At 36.6% G+C, this 22620-nt stretch overlaps 4 protein-coding genes and 1 non-coding gene across 8 annotated transcripts in view; 1 reads left to right on the plus strand and 4 right to left on the minus strand.

Moving 5' to 3' along the window:
* Window positions 1-534: 534 nt before the first annotated feature.
* LOC658727 (uncharacterized) lies at window positions 535-2093 on the minus strand. The gene is made up of 7 exons (XM_965089.5): window positions 1779-2093; window positions 1600-1717; window positions 1383-1544; window positions 1100-1333; window positions 923-1054; window positions 703-875; window positions 535-653 (listed from the first exon to the last, which is right to left on the minus strand). Exons 1-7 carry the CDS (start codon window positions 1919-1921, stop codon window positions 578-580), a joined length of 1038 nt encoding a protein of 345 aa, XP_970182.1. The 5' UTR covers window positions 1922-2093; the 3' UTR covers window positions 535-577.
* A 172-nt stretch (window positions 2094-2265) lies between these two features.
* Window positions 2266-6333, minus strand: LOC107398030 (hypothetical protein). The gene is made up of 4 exons (XM_015980693.2): window positions 6160-6333; window positions 4768-4962; window positions 4072-4696; window positions 2266-4018 (listed from the first exon to the last, which is right to left on the minus strand). The coding sequence occupies exons 1-4, from the start codon at window positions 6237-6239 to the stop codon at window positions 2360-2362; spliced, it is 2559 nt and encodes an 852-aa protein (XP_015836179.1). The 5' UTR covers window positions 6240-6333; the 3' UTR covers window positions 2266-2359.
* A 5240-nt stretch (window positions 6334-11573) lies between these two features.
* LOC107398018 (hypothetical protein) lies at window positions 11574-13046 on the plus strand. Of its 4 annotated transcripts, none has more exons than XR_010334402.1 (3): window positions 11574-12139; window positions 12192-12276; window positions 12331-13046. XR_010334402.1 is itself a non-coding variant. In XM_015980626.2 (3 exons), exons 1-3 carry the CDS (start codon window positions 11875-11877, stop codon window positions 12985-12987), a joined length of 1014 nt encoding a protein of 337 aa, XP_015836112.1. In that variant the 3' UTR covers window positions 12988-13046. The 4 variants fall into 4 exon arrangements, 2 of the variants coding, with proteins under 2 accessions (XP_015836112.1, XP_015836111.1); XM_015980626.2 differs by having other exon boundaries at window positions 11875-12139; window positions 12185-12276; XR_010334401.1 differs by having other exon boundaries at window positions 12137-12276; window positions 12331-12432; window positions 12485-13046.
* A 1876-nt stretch (window positions 13047-14922) lies between these two features.
* The window catches only part of LOC103313059 (latrophilin-like protein LAT-2), a 45930-nt gene continuing 38232 nt past the window's right edge, over window positions 14923-22620 (minus strand). The window contains exons 4-7 of the mRNA XM_015980635.2: window positions 19773-19933; window positions 19384-19503; window positions 17440-17626; window positions 14923-16471 (exon numbers count right to left, since the gene is read on the minus strand). Coding sequence (XP_015836121.1) covers window positions 16181-16471; window positions 17440-17626; window positions 19384-19503; window positions 19773-19933 — 759 coding nt within the window. The 3' untranslated portion in view covers window positions 14923-16180. The remainder of the gene's footprint in view (window positions 16472-17439; window positions 17627-19383; window positions 19504-19772; window positions 19934-22620) is intronic.
* TRNAV-AAC (transfer RNA valine (anticodon AAC)) lies at window positions 21965-22037 on the minus strand. The gene has a single exon. It is a non-coding gene; the product is annotated as a tRNA-Val (tRNA).

Consider the following 22620-nt stretch of genomic DNA (forward strand, 5'->3'; position numbering starts at 1 on the left):
AATTTTCTGTAAACCGGCTCTTAGGGCGGGTTTATAGAATATTTTAATTGCAATTAAATTTTAATCGCGATTAACTTGACATTTGTCAATGCATTTTAAATGGCAACTTAATTCGAATTAGTTTAATTTTGAATTAAATCTTAATTTCGCTTTCTGTAAACCGGCCCTTAATGTTTCATTTAAATAGAAGTTTTAAATGTATTCATAACCCACTTTCGTTGGCTTGTAATTTGGTTACATTACATTTGCTAAATTAGTGAAATAAGTATTAGAAATGACGAAAGTCATTTTATTTGAAAAAAGGTGTCTGAAAAAACTATTCGCCTTGATGGAAGAGCCATTCAGAGTAAAAAAATTAATAACATTAACGCAAGTCTTGTAATCACGATTTAATTTAAAGAGAAGTTTCTAAATATTGAAAGCGCGTCTCCTATTCAAAATCCGGCTTTAATTTTGTTAAAATTAATTTAAATTATAATTCCATTAGACTAACGAGGACGAAAAGGATTTGTGTTTACGTTTCTGTCCAAGGAATGAAAGCAATTAAAACGGTTTATTTGAAAAATAAAATACTGAATCAAGCCTTGACCGTGTCCCAATACCGAGCCACTTCAACACCTTCCCAATCAGTCTTTTTCAGTTTTGCAAACACGCTGAAAAATTTAAGTTTTTTAAACTGATGAAAATATTTGGTAACTTTACTTATTTTTCACGTGATTGTACACGTCCTTTTCTTTATCACTCAGTCCGTTATGGAGCACATCCAGGTTGCATTTAAACAAATCAGTGTTATTCATACCGACGAGGATAGTATGGGGGCCATCCTCATTTAGGGCATAATACAGAGCGAGTTTTCCAATTTCAACACCATTTTTCTTAAAAAAATACAATCAATTTCTTGTTTTTTTTTTAATAAATTTACATTGCAATACTCTCGTGCTGCAGTGCACACATCTCTGATTTCTTGGGTCACTGGGTGCCACTCCGGGGGCCCTGCACTGCTCAACAGGCCCATACAGTGCGGAGCTGCGTTAACAATTCCCAAATTTTTCGACTAAAAATGAAAAATGGTGAAACTGTCTTGGTTTTGCAACAGTACTTTGAAAATAGGGAGATACTCCTTGACCGTTTGGTTGAGTAATGACAGTCTTGTGTAACACAAAACCGAGTCAATTTTAACTGTGCTCCTTTTGATGCATTCGGCGAGGACCGAAACCGGATACCCGGTCACTCCTATAAATCTCGCCTTTCCCCGTTGTTGCGCCTCCTGAACCGCTGGAAGCGTTTCATTAAGGACAATATCCAACGAAGGTGCAAACTCGATATCATGCACCTGAAAAAATTCATTGACAGCGATTTGATCGGTTTTAAATTGCACCAACTTGTAAGACGTCGACGTAATCAAGCTTCAGTTTTTTCAGACTCGCATCGATGCTTTCTCTCGTTTTCTTCGCAGAGAAATCAAACATTAATTTGGGGTCTTTTTCATAGCGAGCTACTTTCGTAGCTATGTAATAAGCTTTCCGCGGGATTCCCTCGAGGCACTTTAAAATTATTGCTTATTTTTGCGTGAATGTAATTTCGGCGAGTAAATACAACCTTGCCTAGAACTTCCTCGGATACGCCATGGCCGTACCACGGGGCCGTGTCGATGTAGTTGATGCCGCTCTTGAGGGCCTCGTGGACCGTCGCTTTGCACTGTTCCAGCGAAAACTGGCTAGAATTTTGTCACATTTCTGATAAACAACTGGATAAAGTATGGAGATTAACCATCTTACCCATAATTCAGGCAAAATCCTCCGGCCCCAAGAGACAGCTGTGACACACTCATTCCGGTGTTACCGAATTTATTGTATTTCATTTTTCTGACTGCATTTTCGTCGTGGAAGCCGGGTACGAAGGTTTCAGGCAATTCCGGCATTTTTTAAACGCTGTTTGTACAGTTTTAACACGGGCTAGGTTAAACTAACAGCTGGGACTGTTTTTAAATTGGTTTGATTAACAGTGGACTGACTAAATTTAATCTCCAGCGAGACCGATTAAAAATGCAAACAGAAGTGATGCTGTATTTGATGCAAAAACATCAAAACAAACAATTATGTGTATGCGTATCATTGGTTGATAACATTCCGATAGCGCTTCGCATTCATAAATAGAACGTGAAGGTCATGACTATTATCTAATCGTTTCTTGAGTTGAGTCAACTTTTATTTTACTTCGATTTTGTTGTGTTTTTTTGCAGGAATTTAAAAATAATTTTACCCATTATTTTAAAAATTTATTTAATTCCGTCACAACTCTCATAAAAAAGTACAAAACGATATAAATAACTACCTAATTACAAAACTACAAGTCCAGATTATGATTTTAAATGTTCAGTCGCTAAGTCCTTCATCCACGAAAGCAAATCACTGGCCAACGTTATCATCTTATCGACATCTTTAGTCTTCTCAATTTGTTTATAAAGCGCCACGGTCCCTTTATTCAACAAGTCCTCATTCTCCGTGTTAACCTTCTCAAAATTCTTCGCCAACTTCTGTATTTTGTTCTCCAACTTGTCCACTTTATCCAGGCCGTCTATTTGGTAATTTTTCCCTTTTCCTTCCTCCTGAACCTCCACCGCTGCATCAATCCTGGGCGACCTTTTAAACTTCTCCGAGTTCTCCCCTCCCGTATGGATCGAATCAACAAAACTGTCCATCAACTCGTCATCTCCATACCTCACCTTCAATTCCGGCAGTGCAACTTGAGCGTCACTTCTATCGTCAAGATGTGGCCGTGAGCAATTTTTATTTTTACAATTGCAAAGCGCGTCGGTGTCCACTCGCAATTTCATGACACCATTCTCATCTTGGAACATTTTCAAAGGCAGGTTAATGTCTTGTCCAACATAGTATAATTTTCTGACACGGGGATCGGCAATCGGCAAGCCCTCTTTCGCCGGGACTAGGGCTCCAAAATATGTCGATTGTTCCCCCGATTCGGAAAACTGGCCACGGTTGGCCATTTGAAGCACATTCGGGGGGTTTGTAACCGCTGTCAAGACACCGGGTTCGGTGAAAATTGTAGACGGTGCCTCGGTTAAAGCTTCGCCGACTGTCTCTCTTTGTGGGGCTTTGTAAACTTTGACGGTATTGTCGGAGTTGGCTTGGCTGGGTTTGATCCGGTCTTCGACGAAAACTGGCTGGGGCTCTTCCTCTTGGACTGGCCCGAAGTTTTCAGGTGGAGCGATTGTTGGTACTTGTTTCAGGCTGTCTTTGACGGTCTCCAGGACGTTTGTTTCCAAATTTTCAGGCGCTTGTGCTGCAACTTCCATGGGTTGGGCTCTCAAGCCTTGGTCAACCGTATCGACAATGTTCTGGGCCATCGGTACTTCGTTTAGACTGTTCTTGATTGTTTCGAGGACAGGGTTAACTTGTGGTCGAGTTACAGAGTGATTTGGGTCCACTGGTACTGTTTTTAGACTGTCCTGGACTGTTTCTAAGACATTGTCCTCCAAATTTTCGGGAGCAGATGCTGCAACTTGATTTTCTGATGTTGGGGGTGGTCTTGCGACGTCTGGAACGCTCATAGTTTCCGCTTCTCTAACTGAATTCATTTCCGGCTCAATTACTTTCGGAATTGTTGTCACTCTTTGCACAATTGGTTTATTTTTCGGTACTTTTACCCTTGAGGCCATGCTAGGCCTTGCCTCTTCATTATCGTCGACGTATCCTTCGTCCCAACTTCTCTTGCCCGCATTTTCACTAATTTTGCCTTCATCATTAGCATTATCGTCGAGATTTTCTTTGCCCACTAAATTGAAATTGTCTTGAATCACTGGAGGATTTTTTATTTCTTCTTCTGACGATTCCTGGGATTCATTTGGTTGTGGCTTCACTTGCGGGTGTTCTTCCGGTTTATTGCGCTGGGAATAAGATGTTGGCATTATATCAATTAAGTCGTCAACGGCTTCGTCAAGATTACATCTAGTGCTGGACTCTGGTACCTCTTGTGTGTTACCAACATTGTCATTTCCCTGACAACAAAATCAAAATTAGTGATTAATCAACTAAATAAAATACAATTTACCTCATTTAAAACTTGTTCAATGATTTGATTTCTGTTTGCATTGTCTCCCGTCATTTCTCCCATCCTTCTGTCCAGTTTCTCAACCAAGTCCATTCTGACATCCCCTGATCTTTCAATACTTGCTGTAATTTTTTTATCGTTGCCAAAAGCTTGCGCCAAGTCTATTATCGTAATATCCTTATCATCATCTTCTCCATTGGTCGCTCTCTTCTTGCCCAAAATCACAAATCTATCGAAATTTTCGGGAATATTGAAAATTCGTGAAAGGAGACGCATCAAAAGCCCCGGTTCTACCGCCGCCAAGGAGTAGTAACGTGGTTGTGAGGCTTCTTCCGCTCCCCTAAACCTCGAACCCACCACGATGTTTTCCACAGGCGGGGTCACAGTTTCAGTAGCTGCAACTACCGGAGTTTCGCCATTTGTTGGCACATTGTTGTCGATATCTTGGCCCGGGGCGATTGTTGTAGTGGTCGTATCGCCGCAGAACACTTTACACGTGTTGCATATTTTGAATTTTTTACAAAGTGGTTTGTTTTTGCAAGCCTCGCATTGTTGGATGCGTCTTTCGCTGACGTCTCGACGAGCGAGGGACAGGACAGGGCCGGCGCTCCCGACGATCTCACTTCTGCAGTTAATAAAAAATAATAAAAAGGTGTAAAAGTAAAAAGTGCCGAAGGGGCAATTCCGTGACATTACCTTGCACATCTTCGCTTTTTGGAGATAATTGGGTCGGTCGCCGGGGGTGGGCTGGGGCCCTCCGGGAGTTGCGGCCTGGCCGCATCATTTAGCGGATCGGTTTCGGGGTTCTTACTGCGGACATTGGCTGCTTCCGGGGTTTGGGTACTTTCGCCACTGCTGCAATCCAGATCGCTTTCCGGCTCCGAAACCAGACTGTGACATCACAGGAAATTAATGCTCCATTCAGTCAAGAATGCTGCTGACATCTTATAATTGGATAAAGGAGTTTTCAAAGGATCGTGTTTATTTTCAACTTGGCTAATTTGGTAATGTTTTCTTTAAGTTAGTTTTCGACTCACACTTGTCCACTAACCTAATAACGCGATACCGAGTCCGGGTAAGTAGGTCCTTGGGGTTTGCGAAACTTTGTGGGAACTTTATTTTAAAGTTGAAAGTTGCAAAGAAGATAATAAAACCGTACAAGAGTGACACAACAGTTAAGCTTCATCGTAAAGCGCGAAAAGGTGGCGCAAATCTTGTTAGGGGAAATTTCTTAATGAAAAGTCGCTCGCGTGGAAAAAGATTCCTCAAAACTGCAAACTTTATCAGCGGTTTTATAAACAGATATTTGCAAATTAAGCAATTTCGGGATTCTTATCCTGCAATATTTTACGGTTGTATTCTAACGCAATGCTCGCTTTTCACGGAAACGTAATCATTTTAAACCCAAAGTAGACGTAGACGAGTTCCTGTGATACTTTGTACACATTGTGTCTAATGGAAAAGGGGGTCCTTGGTGGTGCTACACATGCTAAATATTTCACACAGAAAATTCAGCATTAAAAAAATTGAACAAACTTAATTGAACTATTTGCTACTTTCTGAAGTGCCTAACTTTGATAGTTGTCGCTGTTTGTTCCAATACGATACACTTTTCACGAGAAAAACGAAGAATCAAATATAGAACTTGGAAGTAACAGTAAGAACCTGAAAAACTTCCAACTAAAAGCCCGACCAAAATGTCGCGTATTTCGTACGTCGGTCGGCGGAACTTTTCTAAACTTGAGCTTTCACGAAAATTGCTTTTATTACACTTCGCATTGCATCGGCTAGTGATTGCGTTCGAAATGACCGACATTCCAATTAAACGGAACGATTCTGTTTTCGCTAAAGCTTATGACATTTGTAAGGGAGTGTATAAAACCGCCCTTTCCCTTGTCTCTCAAAGATTACAGAGCTTTATCAGTGTTTACCACACGGCCCGACTTTGTATTACCCGCCTCTAACGAGAATTTACGGGCCATTTTCCCTCATAAGAAGTTATTAAATAAATATTACTCTGCGAGGATAATACGGGATTAGATGCGTGCTAATTTGGGGCGCTTTTAATGTGTTTTCTTAAGTACTCACTCTTTTATAATGGCCATTCCTGAGCCGCTCCTGGAATGGGCGAGCACCAGCGAGACGAGGAAAATGTTGATAAATTTCATTTTTACTTATGATTAATTACACTTTGCACATTTCACGGGAACTGAGACGAGAAGACGCGACGGACGGATGGGCGAAACTGAAGACTAATCATTTTTTGCTACCTTATTTAAGCCGTTTCTAGGTCATTTATTCACCTTACGCATCAGTTTTAATTCTGGTGAAATTGTTTGTTATTGACACAGGTGATTCCAAATCAATTATGACATAATTTTGTTTAGAATTTCGTGGCGAAATTGTAACATTACGTTGGTGTAATTATTGATTAATAATAACGCGGTTTCGAGAAATTTATACTTGCTTTTTTACTTTAGCGAGTTGTGTGCACATTTTTATTCTCTTATTGGTAATGTTTTTGGTGTGCTGACACCAAAATTTCAAATAAAGGAATCAGTGTTTACTTGAGTTTATTTGTCACATGGCTGCCCAAATTATTTCAGTCCATAGTCTCAGGACCACTTCATTCCGACAACATCAGCAGAGGGAAAATCACGTTTTTGACGAGGGTCGCATTCAAACCTCATTTTATTAAGAAGATTTCGAGGGTGCCGTTTGGGTCATAGAACACAGATCCACACAGCATCAATAGACTGAAACAGCATTTTTTAGTAAAAGTTTTTCCCAACCCCTACACTATATGAATACGCCTCGAGACGCAACTGCAAAAAACACAATTTTCCATTCTGAGAGAACTCAAACAATTTTTTCGCTCGTATATTTGTATGAAAATGATTTTTTTAGCGAGATCACCGAAACTGGGCTTATTATAACGCCGTGGTAATTTTACGAGCGTCCGAATGCTGGAAAGTCCATTTATACACCGGTGAATGGAATTTATTTGGCCGAAATGCCGTGTTTACGGTTGCAATTTCTGACAAATGTTCAATTAGCCGGGTTAAAAGGGAATAAAATTCCATTTTGTGCACGGAATGGATTCGAAATTAAGAGCCTGGCTGGTGGTTTATTGTCCGCAGGGGTGTAATTCCCGACGAAATGCTCCAAGCAGAAGTTATAAATGTCGGTGTTTTAATGGAGGTTATTAAAAAATCCTTCAAGAGATGATCCTGCAGACCGCAAATAATGGCGAAATTATTATCCTCGAGGCGATATCCGGTCTCCGTTCTGAGATCGAATATTTTTTCTAATTATTTCTGAAGATATCGTCCTTAATTGGTGTCAACTTTGTTTTCGTTTACTGAATTTATTTCTCCCACTGTAATTATCGGAACGCTTTTTGGGAAAGAATGATGAAATCTGGAAATGGGAGGTTACGAGGAAAATAATCATATTTAATGAATTCAATTAGAGGGGTTTTCATTTTTAATTATTTTCTTCGCTGTTGGAATGAGGAACGACGTTACTGTTGAAAATTATAAGGGGATAAAATAAATTGAGAAAATTAATTTTCCTGCTTCAGATGAAGTGAAAAATGCTTATTGAGTTATTGTTGGAAATTGCCAAAAGATTAATGGGAGGGCCACTTTATTACTTTCATCTGAAAATTGTTTCATTATTCATCTTTGATTACGTGTAAACCCAGTTTTACTTTAATGAGGTTTCAACCGGAAAAAGTACCAAGATTTCGTTAATTTATCCAAATTTGACCTACAAGATGTTTTATTTTTATTTTAACTTACCTGCAGGTGGATAAACATTAATGACGTTTACTGAATACAACGTAGTGTAAATAACAAATAGCCTGTTTGTGCTTATGTTATGGCGTAAATGAAAACTATAAACAGATTTATTATTATTAGTACTTTATTGATTTGCACAGTTTCCGCAAACATGGTTTGGAGACCTTTTGTGTGTCCATTATCCAACTTAATTTTATAATTGCGGACTATGGTTTAATTAAATTATTGTTACAAATAAATACACTGCTCTCTGACAACCGAATATTTATTACGAGAATGTAAAGAACATAACTTCTTGTTCTCATTTGATTCTGAACCACCTGTCTGCCATTTTACAAATGCGTACCTTTCCACCCCTAAAAGTAATAATTTTCGTGTTTTTACGTTTCCGTTCGTAAAAAGAGTCATTATCGCGGCTTTCATCTCGGCATTAAGGTCAATTTGTTAGTTCAGTCCGAGGCAGGCCTTATTATCGCAGAAATCAGTCTACCAAATCCGTGGTAAATTCCTGGTTAGATTAGTGGAATTGAAAGCAAACATACGCTTTGGACCAATTGCATTGGCTCACGGCCAATCCCTTCATACACAATTCCGAAATATTCCCTTTGCTGAGAGCTTAAACATACCTAAATCACTTTAAGTCGATACTTAATCTCCACCGTTCCGGATTTATACGCAATAACCACCGGACTTACGCAAAGAAAAAACCATTTCCATTCGAAGCAGGCGATTTATCATCGGAATTAGCACTCGGGGTCGAATTCACCGCCATATTGTCCATAAATAATTTTTATTAGCAATGGTGACAAACGGATAAATTCGAAACTTGAAAGCGTCAGCGTTGTTGCTTCGTTAAATCCGGCAATGTTTTTATCTCTCCCGGATAACAAGTTTGTGCTTTTACAATGTTTGAAAAGTGGATACGACTTTTTACAGCATTATAAATTTTACAGACCTGTTCGTACGTGACGGAATCGGATAATTTCATTGTCGGGTAAAACATTGTAATTTCTAGTTACGTTAATAATAAATTATGGTAACTAAATGATCGTGCAAATCCTTCCGATTTGAACACCTAAATCTGGGCTCTGTGAATATTTAACATAGTGCGCTTAATCCCGGACAAATTTGGGGCTTTTGGAAGCTCGGAAATCGCCCAAAGCTCAGTCAATATTTATACGTATTAAAAATGTACAAGGGGCATGATAAACAGATCTTTTTATAGGAATTCAATTTAAGGCGAAGGTTGCCTCGGTGTCTGTTGAATAAACTTGCTTTTTAGGCCGGTTTGTCAACTCCTCTCCTTACAAAACGAGCCAATTCGGCAAAGAATGAGAAAAGTTAAATGCAGACAAACATGTTTATTTTAGTATAAATTTAGTAACGCAAAAACCTAATTAGCGTTTTATTCGCTCTCATCTCGTAACGTTCAACTCATCAATCACTTTCACGTCGTTGAAATTTCAGGATTGACCTAATGTTGGGGCGAAAGTGAATGATGATTCGCTTTCGGAAACATTAGGCATTTTTTTCGTTCATTATTTATGACACAAACACGCGAAACATCTCAAAAAATGCGATAAGCGCTCCCTGTGTTCTTAAACAAAATAAGCCAAGAAAACGAGTTGAGACAAAACGAGCTCTGATCCCTTGGACATTGTTAAATCTGAAACATGACAGAAGAAGCGAAAGTACCTGATAACTCTGGTCTCTCTACGTCCGATCCATTCGCTAACATACGCTTCAAACCCCCATTTATATTTTTTTCACGTTCTCAATCTCGATCAAAGTCAAAAATCTCGTTAAAGCTTATAAATTTTTGATTGAAATTTTTAAATTCAGAACAGTTGGGCCCCATAACAGCGACAAATCTACATAAAATCCTTAAATAAATGTATGAGGGGAATGACGGCCAAGATTAAATACTGGGAGTTTGGACAGACGGGTCCAGTGCGGGACTTCCCCGAGGAATATTTTAAAGCAAACTCTCGGTTATATGGCGGTAACAGTTGCCGTTATTTCAACAGAGTTTGTCACGTTCATGAATTCATTTCGGCGGAGGATGAATTCCTAGTGACAGCTCGAAATGGAAGAATTTAACGAATCAAATTAATTTCATAACAGCTTAAAACGCAAATGTAAAACGTTTTAAATTAAAATGTAATTTGATTTATTCGCGTTCTGTTTCGCATCATACGTTCCAACAGACGAGAAAAATTGCTAATGTTATGGCAACAATAAAAAGCGTTTTTAGTTTATAATTGATTTATAATGCCAATAATACCGATGAAAACCGAAAAACCCACACACGTTCCATAAATGTAACAACGGTATCTGATAATAACTCGACAATGGCTATGGTTTTGTGGTTTCGTTTATTGAAGTCGTTATTCAAAAGTTATAAAGGTATTTATGTGTGATGTATCAACAGGAAATAAATTGTTAAAACGAAATGGGAGTTTTATCTACATTATTGATTTCTCATTCATTATACGTGAATTAGATGCTGCGCAAATAATGTTACAGAAACAGTTTGAAAAAACGTAAATTAATACTGTGATGAGCAAACAAACGTAGTTAAAAACTTTTTCTTTTTCTAATTCTTGAGAGAGCATAAGAAAGTTTAGCAAATGTCTGAGATCCTTTACTCGCAGTAATTTATTCTATAATGTTCTACAAATTGTAGAACAATTGTAGAATTAAAAAGAAAGTTTAAAATGCATAAAAATAAGCTAATAAATATGAAGTTTGGTTTAAGAAGAAATGAAATAAAATCTGCTCTGAGTTTTAAAAGAACTAATAGCGTGAACTATTGTGCATTACTGATGTATTGTTGTGTTATAGAAAACAGTAACAAAATGGTGCACTTTGTGAAATGCAATTTTTACTGCACGTATGTACATTTGGTTTGATCCTTGCATAAAGGACAAAAATACGTTGTTATTTTTTGCAATATTGCCCTAAATGTCAGAGATTTCATCGTATTATTGAATTACGGGCATTACATAAACATCGAACTAAAAGCAACACAACGCGAGCATTTATGGCTCGAACTAAACAAAGCAAATCCCCTTTATCTCTCTCAAAAATCCAGGCCGGAGAAAGGATTTTTCCACCGTAAATTACATGAATAAGCAATTTTGATGGCATTTCTATTTCGGTAGTGTGGCACATTCGCTGTGAAGAGCCATCAATCGGAATGAATGGTAACCTCCAGCAGCACGTGTGAGGGTGGAAAGCCGCCATGCATCAAACGCTTTCGAGAGCCGCGATAAAAAATCTGAAATAAACGGACGTATTTCCGAATTTAATCGGAGGACAGCTTGGATACAGTGCTCGTCAATTCTGGTCCAATCGTGTTTAAAATTGCTGGAGCGGACGATTTGAATATCGACCAAATTAGATTTATTTGGACTCGGTGATCCGCCTCGGCAACAAGTTCGAGGGATTGGGGCGTTTTTGTTGAGGCGTGTTTTGCATTTGTGAATTATGGCCGGCTTGAAAAAGTGATAGTTGTTGGACATTGGGGTGTCGGATTCTGGCGCGGCGCTGGAGGTTTGCAAACCAAAAATTTAATTAATTACTTGTAATGCGATTTCTGATACAACAAAAGGAATCCGCTTTACTCTTCTCTTTGTGTTTTTATTAATTAAACGAACATAATGGTAAAAATTATTCGTTTTTGTTAGAGTAAACAATAGTAATTTTTGTATTAAGTGCGCGAAATGAGTGTTTTTTTAATGGCGCCTGAGAATGTTATTTTAGTCGAGACCGCCAGGTCGAGACCTAAAAGACATTCGAAGGCGCCATTAAAACATGAATTTCGCCACGAAATACAAACAACGTTTTTTCTACAGCCTCCAGATGAAGAAAAAAGTAACAGAAATTAGTTGGAACAAAATGGTCTGATAAATCGAGTTGCTTGCATGGTTACGATGATAAATAAAAGTGATAGTTGCGAAAAATTTGTCACAATAGGTATTTTTGTTGAAGAAGTGTGATGGATTTTAGCAGCGAAAACGAAATAGATGCAATTGCAAGCGCGGCAGTGTCGAATCTTTTGCCTGCTAAATCAAGACCGCAGTACGAAAAAACGTATCTTCAGTTTCGGCAGTGGTGTTCTATGAAAAAGATTGATCAAGTAACGGAAAATGTTTTGTTGGCGTATTTGGAAGAAAAGTCTACCACCTTAAAGCCACCAACACTCTGGGCCCTTTATGCGATGTTGAAAGCCACCTTAAACGTTAAAGAGAATATCGATACACGTAAGTTTCCGAAGTTAGTGCCCTACCTGAAAAGCAAAAGCGTAGGTTACAGAAGCAAGAAGTCGCAAATTTTAGACAAAGAAGACATTAGCAAGTTTATTAATGAAGCAGATGACAAGATATATTTACTGATGAAGGTAAACTTATCATATTAGTGTAATACAAATCAAAACAACTCGTTTTATTTATAGACTGTGCTAATTTTGGGTATATCGGGAGCCCTTCGACGTGAAGAATTAGTTAAAATGAAGCTAACTGACATAGAAGATAAACAGTCTGTCTTAATTGTGAAGGTGCCTGATACAAAAACCCACTGCGAACGAATATTTACTGTTTCAAATTTAGAAAATATAGAAATTGTCAGAAAATATAGAGCTTTGCGGCCTCCACGGGCGACTAGTGACCGTTTATTTTTAAAGTATACCAACGGAAAATGTGTGAATCAAAATGTTGGAATTAACAAAATCGGAGAGATACCAAGTTTGATTGCAAAGTGGCTTAACAAAGACGAACCTAAAAAATATACTGGTCACTGCTTCAGAAGAAGCTCTGCCACTCTTTTGGCGAATGCTGGAGGTGATCTAATTTCAATTAAACGTCATGGGGGCTGGAGAAGCAGCACAGTGGCAGAAAGTTACATCGAGGACTCTTTGAATAATAAAATTGAAATTGCCAATAAAATTCAACCTTCTTCCTCCACAGAAGAAAACAAAATCACTCAACCTTCTACATCGGCTTCTTTTAATGGCGAAAATAACTTTCATTTACAAGCGTCTTCATTCAGGCCTCTGGGGATAAACGGGGGCACGTTTTCGTCATGCACATTTAATTTTCATATGTCAAAGTAAATATCTATTATTATTGTTTTGTAATATTGTTCTGTATAATTATAAAACCTTTAAAACTACCTCTCATTATCGATCCGTCTCTTCATTTCGGTTGCTGTTGATGTCTTTTCGTGTTACTAAAATTGTAACAGAAATAAGTTGGAACAAAATGATCTGAAAAATCGAGTTGCCTGCACAGTTAAAAAATATTATTTTTTCACTGTGAAACCGTGAAAAAATAATATTTTTTCACAGTGAAAAAACGTCAAACTTCGCGCATAGGTAACCATGCATAAATGTCACGATTTTTTGACGGCTGTAGAAAAAAGTTATTATAAAGCATAGATAGTTTTTCATAAAATTTGCGCTTTTATCTAATAATGTGCCCCAAAGGGATTTTCTATTTCAGTTTTCAGAATTTCAAACACATGCGTATATGATTTTATAGAAATGACTGCAGGGAATTTCTGTTTCAACCCTTCATTGAAGTGAACATTATTTTTGCATTACTTTGACACTGCAAAACTTTGAACCACAAAATCATTTAATGGTTTTATTCATGTAATTTCAACCAGTGTTTTTGTTTTTAGATAGTATTTTAAAGTTTAATTAATAAAGAATACATATTACAACAAAAATCACTTTAATGCAAAAACCCTGCCACACAATTTATTAGTTCTTGATCGGGTCAGTGTAAAAATGGTGGATGCGCCGGGATAGAACAGTGAATAAATGGTAGATCAGTATAGGAGCGACAAAATATACGACATAGGTGCTTGTGGATATTAAACAGTTGTTGAAGTACTTTAGTAAAATATACGTAATAAAGATCAGAAGATAGGGTTCTTCAAATTCTTCATTGTTATTATGATTTTTAGCAAGAAAAATGTGCAACAAAAAAAATACTTATTTATGTATGAAGCCAATGAAAAAATTGTGCTTGATTTTTTTATTTAAAAACGTGGATATTAAAACAAAACAAAACATTGTTTGATATTCAATTTTATACCTATGATATATTTTAATCTTTATGTATTTATACAAATATGAAACAACCACTTTATTGAATGGTTAATTTTGTAATTTGTTTATGCGAGTGTATTATTTTATAATAAAACGTAGGTATTTACCTATTTGTATTTTAAAATGTTTGAAGTAAATTCATTACTAATGATACACAGTAGCTCTAAAAAAATCATTTATTTGTGCTCGTAAAGCGATAATGTTTTTAATTTTCGTATTTGGGAGAAGTGGAGACTGTCTTGTTTAATTCCAAGCTCTTAACTATTTATAGTAGAACAACTATCGGCTTTAGTGCACTCCTGGGGCAAAAGTGCACTTGTAGCGAAACCTGGCGATCTTTTACCGTTTTACAAAATTTACTATCACAATGCGTCCCTGGAGTCGCTCATTTAAGCCACCTACCTGCGAGCCATTTATCTTTTATCGACACTGATGACGTTCAGATGAAGCCGTTACGAGCTAATTAACGCAAATTACAAACTACGTGCTATATCCCAAACAAATATTCCCTAGGCTCGTTCTATTAGGTCAATAAATTATCCGAAGTAATAAAGGGACTACAGTAGTCGGTGTATGATCAACGGGAGCGACGCCTTGGCGCTTTACCCTCCCTTGTTCCGACAATATTATCATAGGAAACAAGCAACCGGAAATCGCCCTCCCGCTTCCGCTATCTTTGTGCAAAGCTTGCTGACCAGTGCTAATCGGTGCATATTAATTCGTCGATTGTGGGCGTGCTGTGCTGTTAATTATCTTTGGATTATTTTTTACCGGATAAATAACGCCTGTCTGCTTTGAATGATATATTTTTCGGGTTTCGGGCGCTGGTTATGGAATGTCAGTTGGCCATTGTTGCCCTGTCATCCATTGTTTCGATGATTTTCTTGTTGCCTAACAATCGGGATTGATTGAACTCGTAATGAAAACAAGCCATTATAAACTTCATTTTTCTTTATTCTTTCATTTTGCATATTTACATTGATATATTGTCTACTGCAGATTACCTAAACCTAGCGTACACAATAGAGACTCGGCTAAGATTAAGTCATTACAAAAATACACGATCTCAAATAAACTTCTATACAAATATGTAGAAAATTCAGTGTGTGACGGAAATAATTTAATAACTCGACTCAATACAAAAACTTATTGTGAAGAGATGGAAAACCGGTCACTCTATTATTAGAGCAAACGAGATTTCTGTCCCTTCATCATAGATATGTGATTTTATTGTCAAGCGAAAATCTGATTTGGAGTTGAAACATGTGTTCATGAATTGAGTGTTATGAGGTCAAGTGGACGAAACAACCACATTAAAGTTCCCACAGCCTCGAGGACCGACCTATGGATATGTTCGAGTGATGTTTGTTCGAATCGATCTTTGGTATTGAAAAAGTTAGACTTATCTTCTTGATGAGTCAATAAAAGCTTGCAGTATCAGACCACCAAAGCCACACTATTTGCCTTACCAAGAAAGATGTCCCGTGACGCGTTATTTTACGATTTTATTCTGCTAAATAAAACTATGACCACTATGAGTGCGGTTGTTTCGATTCTTTCTTTACTTCAACAAAGTATCTGTGTATGCATTTGAATTAGTAAAAAAATCATTAGTAACGTATAAAAAGACTCAGTCGTAAAATGCTAGTCTTTATTGGATAAACCTCAAAACCAAGTATTTACAGGGCGTTTTACAAATACTACCAAGTCTTAGAGTCGTGTGTTTTTTTAACATTCTGGAAACTAATCTAATGCGATAAGAAAAGAAAAGATGTCTCTTTGGTACTATTTTTTTTCTATTGTTTTAATGTGTATTTTCTTTTGAATAAGATAAACATATTATAAAAATACAAGATGAAGAATACAAATAATAATTGTTTCAGTGGAGTTATGGCTTTTCCCAATAAAATAAAACAATCTTTACTAAGCTTTGATGATAATCACCATCGCATCACCTTAACTAAATTATTATTTACTGACAGGATTTCAAAAGCTTGCAAGCACTCGCCTTCATTTTAGCACCCACTGGCAATTTTCTACTTTTGAGAAATTTAGGAAAATAATTCAGTATCATTATTACAAAACACGCTCGTGATATGTGTTTCAAAATGATACATTTCCAAAATTCGATGTCGCCACACAGAACTTTCTGATATATTTTTCAACAATAATGCTTTGATAAAAATACATTTTACACTGGATCAGGGGCTGGTTCCCACGTCAAAAGCTGGAGACTTGTAGATTTGGAAACAGCAGTGGAGGAGGCACGACCCATGCTTGCGTAGACTGGTATATGACGCGAAGCTCTCGATTTCATACTTCGAGTGTAGAGCTTTAGCACTTGGCAATTGCATGTCACCAGCATGGCGACGAAAATGCCTTGAAGACCTTGTCCTACGTGGTAAGCGATCCAAGCCGTTTCGGACCTAGCTAGCTTGCTGAGGGCGCCCAGAGTTACCACTAAGCCGAGCAAGACTGTAATCTGGCACAAACGAAAAAAATTAGCACGAAATAACAAAGTACATTCCGTTGGCTTGTTGCTTGAATAAAAGAATAATTTGGAATCCACGTAACAGATAATTTAAAGCCTCGAGTAAATTAACTTCAACTCCAGGAACAAGCTCATTCCACATAAATTTCATTTCAACTTTGAAGTTTCACTCCAGTGCATAATAATTTAGATCCACAGAATAATTTACACTTATCTATTTTGCAAAGGGGATTTGGTCTTTTTAAATTATGAATTTTCTATTAGCCCGGCTTTCAACGCATTTATTGGATCTAAAGCCATAAAGCTGTTGACTCTTAGTTTGCTTCATTAAACTTTCATCCAATTGCATAATGCAGTGTTCTGAAATGATTACACGTTTCAGTAAAGTTTCAGCGAGTGTTCTCCAGTTGTTGTGCGATGCACACTAATGACATCCGACTCGAAGGCATAATTACAACTTTTCGAAAAATCGATGGCTTGAATTTAAATAAAATCTTTGGAAATAATTTAAATTGGTGTTTTAAATATATACTAAAAAATTAATTTCAGATGAAAATAATTATAACAGGCTAACTTAAATTTTACATTAAATTCAAACATCTTATTATAGTTACTTCAACTTCAAAAGTAAGATAACTTTCCTTTGAAATTTTAATAGAGCACTTTGAAGAAGTTAATCGAACTTTCTTAGTACAGTCACAGAAGAGCTTTAAGAAGTATGAGACTGTTTTTCTTATTTCATGTCAAAACGTGTTTATGGCCAAAATGGTATACTTTTAAACGAAATTATTTCTGTTGTAGAGAAATGAAAAGACAAGGACTGCAGTGTCTCATATCTTAAGTCCTTTAAGTCCAAAGTGCAAGCACATTTTACCGTTGAAGTGTGGCCTCTATCTGTGTCGGCAATATATTACGTTTGGTGCATATTTATGCCGAAATCAATCTTTATTATTCCTCACCTTGGCAAAAAGAGCAATGTGCAGCATCCTCTTACGTCGCATTTTATCACGTAGCTTGCGATCTACTTGCATACTGATAACATAGCGTGCTACTAAAGCCGATCTCACCAAATAGTATAAGGTGACTGATATGAAGATGGTGGAAGGAACCAATAAACCATATATGAAAGCATTCCGATCAAGAAACCTGGAAAAAATCAAAAAATCAATCCGACCGGAAATATTTATAACAAGACGAGGAATATATCAGATTTGTTGCAATGCTCTCAAAGGAGGCGAAATTTGAAGCTGGAAAATGGGTTCCCATGTTCCACAACAATTACAAATTTTTGTGTTTTAATTTACTACTAAGTGAGCCCCTTCAGCACACAGCCAGTTTTAAGGTAAATTTTTGACTTTTTTTATCTACCTGGAAAATTGGGTTATTTTGCTTGATATTTTTTACTTTTTTTTAACTACCTGGAAAATCGGGGTGTTTTACCTTAAAATTGGCTGTGTGCTGAAGTAGTTAATTTAGTTAAGAGCCAATTATCATTATTTAGGCACAACTTTAAAAAATTAAGTAATGACAGAGAGGAATTTAATTAAGTAAATTGTACCATAATGTTATTTGAAATTTTAATTATTCTTTTATTTTTTCGCGGATTTGCGTTGAAATTGATCCTATGAAAAATATGCAAAAACAAGGCAAAATAAACATGGTTTGTTTATTTTTTAAATTGTGTTTGGTTCCATGTTGACAGATGGAAATTTAAAATGTAGACAATTTTCATCAAATACCCTGGAGTTAAATAGCTTTAAACGCATTTCAATGAGAAATATTTATTCAATAAATTTCCCGAGTTACAAAGTAAATTTAATTTAAATTTTATATTAATAAGAAAAGGCGCTTTTTTAAACCTCTAAATTAACGCTTTCATTTTCAAATATGTATAATCAAAAATAAAATCCAACTGAAACGCTAGTCATCTCATATGTTAAATTTGGATTTAATAATTTTTGCCGAACACCCACGATATGTAGTCTTTTTAAACAACATGGTAGAAGCATGTTTTTTGTGCTCCACCCTAATTAAATGTACCTACAATTTTAATTATACACACAATGCTTGTTATTAGTAGTGTTCTGCATGCTTACGTAGATAGAAACCTATTAGAATAAAATTTCCTGAAATGTAAATCAGAATTTTAATTAAAAAACACCTACACTGTGTTCTAGGTACAAAGTTTTTAAACAGTAAACATGAATTTTCTGTCAGTCGTTTTCGAAGCTAAAAGTGACTATTAGTTAATAACAAGTTTATTAAGCGCAGTATTGTAGTTTTGCTGACATAAAAAATTATTTTTGAAAGCTGAATATTGGGAAAATATCAAACGTAAAAGCCACTCCTGGAGTATTAATGGCAATAATTTTTCTCCGTCATCTTTGGCATCTGCTGTTCCACTATATTTCATCAATAAAAGATTTGAGAAAATAGGTCGTTCGGATCGTTTTGTTAGCTCGGAATGTAATTTCTGTCAAGTGGAGTTATCCTCGAGAAGATTAAGTAGTGGGATGTCACTATTAAGTTAATAGCATTGCAAAAAATTGTTATTATCAACAGCAATTTCACTCGTCTGGACTCGGGTCCATTTATTAAATTGCCATAAATTTCTTTTCAGAACCGCATTGCGTCTGCTTTATGAGTTCGTCGGGATACAAGAATGTGAGGATAAAATTTTATATCGGTAGTAAATTGTACCATAACTCTGTTATCTTTTAAATCATGATGATATTTCGATGGAGAGATGTTTCAGTCTGGATTTAAAAGAGTCAGACACGACAAGCCGTATTTTTCTGTTTTCTCTCGAAAAGGTTTAATTGCCGGATTACGAGCCAGCGGCTGGGTTTATCTCCATCATTTGAACAATGCAATCGTCCTATCGGCCCGAGTTAATTACTTACCAGCAATTCTGCGACTTGAGACTTGCAGTATCCAGCAGTTTTCCCGCTTTATCGTGGTATTGTACCATAATGCTGGCGCCGAGGAGTATTCCAGGAACACCCCAGGCGAACACTGAATATCTGCAAAAGGAGAAATAAAATGCAAAGATGAGAAGCTGCTAGTTATCGCGAGATGTAGGTTAAGGAAATGCAAATGTGCGGCCGCAGATGCTACAATTATTTCCCTTTTATTGAAGTGCTAGGAGATAGTGGAGCACATTACCGGCTGTTTTTGCAGGTGTGGCGGAAATAAGAGATCTCTCAAGTGAACTGTTTTGTTTCCGAGTAAAACGGGAGCAAATTTATTCGAGAGGAATGACAACTCATTAATTTAGCTTTGAAATACCCACCTACAAAAATGCTTCCCAATTGCATTGTCCGTGATCGGATTTAAATGCAGACTAGTCCTAAACTGTGAATGCATGTGATGTGCCATCGTCAGCATCCAGCACAGGACGCAGAGCCGAACGTATTGTAGCGAGAAGGCCAAAGCTATGCAAAGCTCGGCATCCTGAAAAGAAGAGGAGCAAATAATGAAACCAGTTGCTGTCGTATAATTTAAGCCGACAATTCAATTTTCTCCACAGTAAACTGTTTATTATTTCGCACGTTTCTTTTACTTATTGTTTTACAAATTGTTATTTGCGACTTCCCGGCATTGTATCATCTCTGCCAGCCGTAACTATAATCTCGTAATACACACAGGGATGATTCCCTTCAGTATCCTGAAACCGCAATTCCTCTATGACGTAATTATACGTTCTCAACTGAGGTGTACGATTGAATTAATCATTCTTTTTGTACAAATGATACCCACTCTAGGCTAATTATAATAAAGAGAATATTGACATCAAAGGAATAGTTCACTTAAAGAACAAACTGCACTCACCAACTTTCCTCGAGAAAAACGACTTTGTTAATTGCTTTAATTAACTCAATTTTTTCGGGTAGGACGGGCAATAGAAACAATAAATCAATTGGAGCTTCCACCAAAGAAACTTTTGTAATAAATTATAATGACAGACATTTTATTCTTTAAATTAGATAAATCCTTTTGCATTCACCTGACTTCTTATCATCAATCTTTTCCATTTTCATTGCAAGGTATACAATTTTTTACCGTTTGCTCTCTCAAAGGTTTCTTTACAATTTTTCTCAGATTTAACTTCAAGGAACGTTACAAAATTTAATGACATCGCCAGTATTACGTGTCTTTAACTAACTCTTTAATTATTTTTATGTGAAAATACGACCAGAAGCAGCCGCTAATTTGAAAAACCCTCAAACCAAAACATGAGCAAAAAATTCGTTTCATAAAATCGCTCTTCAGAAAGGGAGGTTTTCTTTACTTAGGGATGACACTTGCATGGATTAAAATAAAGGAATATAATTCTTCTGTTCTTAATTAACTTGGGACCACCAGCACCTAAATCTTATTTCTAAAGTTACTTGGTGACCATAAAACTAGTCAAGCGATAATCCTATTAAAAGAAACCCCAGGGGGAAAGTAATTAAGCAGGTAACAATTGCTTGGTTTTTCCCCTAAAGGGTTTAATACATCAGGGTGATTATAGTGCTAAATTGTCTTTGTTGAGGCCAATAGTTGTTTACTGATTTTAAGCTCTGTATTGTGGGAGCTTTCTCATTTTTTCTGGGCCAGCATTCGACTTCGTTACCACCATCTCGGTGTAATATTTCAAAATGCAGGTCAGGATTATAATTCAGCCGTCAAATTGATGGATGCGTCCTCACCCCCACGCTCTCATTTCTCTTAAAGGAAACGGGTCAAACCTCATGTCCTTTCGCAATCTCGTCCACGATATCTCCGCTCCACTACCTGCAAAACATCAAATCGAGAACCTGCAAGATAAGAAAGCTCCCGACGCCCGTCAATGTCTCCTCCGTGCCCCCGACGATGATGAATGTCTGCGTTATCAGTGGAAATGTTTTGAGAAGTTTTGACAACTTACAGAGAAATAGGGCGTTTTGAGCACGTGCTCGATCGATTACTGGTGCGAAAATGGTCGAAATAAATTATAACGCGAGTTTTCACACCGAGAGAAGTTTATGCTGCGCGATAAATTTTGAAAAGATTTATTTCATCTTAACTGGATGCATTTTCTTGATGTATGATCTAATCAGCCTAAGTGGAAGTAGTGGAATAAATCATGGTTGTTAAGCAGCTTGCGAATGGAATGGCCCTTTTAGAATTCAATAAAAATAAGAGATCGGGGAGCACCGGCTTGCGTTATCTGTTGCTGTTAGGAAAATTAGAATCGGTGAATTGATCCCAATTTTGCTTCATATACTCGTAGGTAGATGCGAATAATGTCAATCACTACACAGAAAAAAACTTCTAATGCTTCCATACGTATTCATTTTGAAAAAAAAGCTCGCTAATAAATAAAAATCCATCCTTTTAAGCTTTAAGATTTTATTTTAAATTTATTATTAACTGCATCTCCAGTTGATTTTAATGACTTTCACTGTCGTATTTTATTTCTTATAAGAAAATCAAGACATGCTGAAGAAAAAAAAAGAGTGTTTCCGCCCGGGATCGAACCGGGGACCTTCCGCGTGTTAGGCGGATGTGATAACCACTACACCACGGAAACAACTGATTAGTGTATGAGTAACAGGCTAGACACGCCAGAATAGAAATAAATAATTGTTTCTAATTTTTTTAATTGTAATTAGAATGTATTTTTCCGTTGGTTTCACCAAAAAATATTGTTTTATACCTTCCAAATATCCCATAAAAGTTTTTGCATTTTTGGAAAACAAAAACCAAATAAATCGTTTATTTCTGTAATAATAATAAAATTGTATTGAAAGAAAAAGCACAAATGAAGCTAGTTCAGTATAAAAAATTTGTTTTTTCTGTTTAATTTATTTATTCATATCAGTGTCTACTGTTACATATCTAAAAAAAACATTTTTCATTTGATTCTCCGCTTGTAAAATTATTATTTACCGTACCTACGAACGAAAAGTCAGGGTTACCGATAATTTGTGGTCATTTTCTTACACCTTTAGTAAATTTCTGGAATTAGAAAGTACTGCTTGACGACATAGGTAGCAAATTCTACACTTCAAGGAAAGTGTAACTTTACTTTTTTAATCCCTCATAAATAATATTGACAGTGAGAATGCTTTAATCACTGTCGTTTCCAAGAAGTTTTAGTTTTAGGGTAGTCA

This window comes from Tribolium castaneum, chromosome 5 (assembly GCF_031307605.1).
Source record: "Tribolium castaneum strain GA2 chromosome 5, icTriCast1.1, whole genome shotgun sequence".
In the NCBI taxonomy this organism is placed as follows: Eukaryota; Metazoa; Arthropoda; class Insecta; order Coleoptera; family Tenebrionidae; genus Tribolium; species Tribolium castaneum.

Coding starts and splice junctions, on each gene's coding strand:
- LOC658727 (XM_965089.5), bottom strand. CDS start 1,921: ATGCCGGAATTGCCTGAAACCTTCGTACCCGGCTTCCACGACGAAAAT. Junction 1,545..1,599: donor CCGAGGAAGTTCTAGGCAAG/GTTGTATTTACT, acceptor ATAATTTTAAAG/TGCCTCGAGGGAATCCCGCG. Junction 654..702: donor TACAATCACGTGAAAAATAA/GTAAAGTTACCA, acceptor TAAATTTTTCAG/CGTGTTTGCAAAACTGAAAA.
- LOC107398030 (XM_015980693.2), bottom strand. CDS start 6,239: ATGAAATTTATCAACATTTTCCTCGTCTCGCTGGTGCTCGCCCATTCC. Junction 4,963..6,159: donor GGAATGGCCATTATAAAAGA/GTGAGTACTTAA, acceptor GTGATGTCACAG/TCTGGTTTCGGAGCCGGAAA. Junction 4,019..4,071: donor TTGAACAAGTTTTAAATGAG/GTAAATTGTATT, acceptor TTTTGTTGTCAG/GGAAATGACAATGTTGGTAA.
- LOC107398018 (XM_015980625.2), top strand. CDS start 11,875: ATGGATTTTAGCAGCGAAAACGAAATAGATGCAATTGCAAGCGCGGCA. Junction 12,277..12,330: donor AGATATATTTACTGATGAAG/GTAAACTTATCA, acceptor TTTTATTTATAG/ACTGTGCTAATTTTGGGTAT.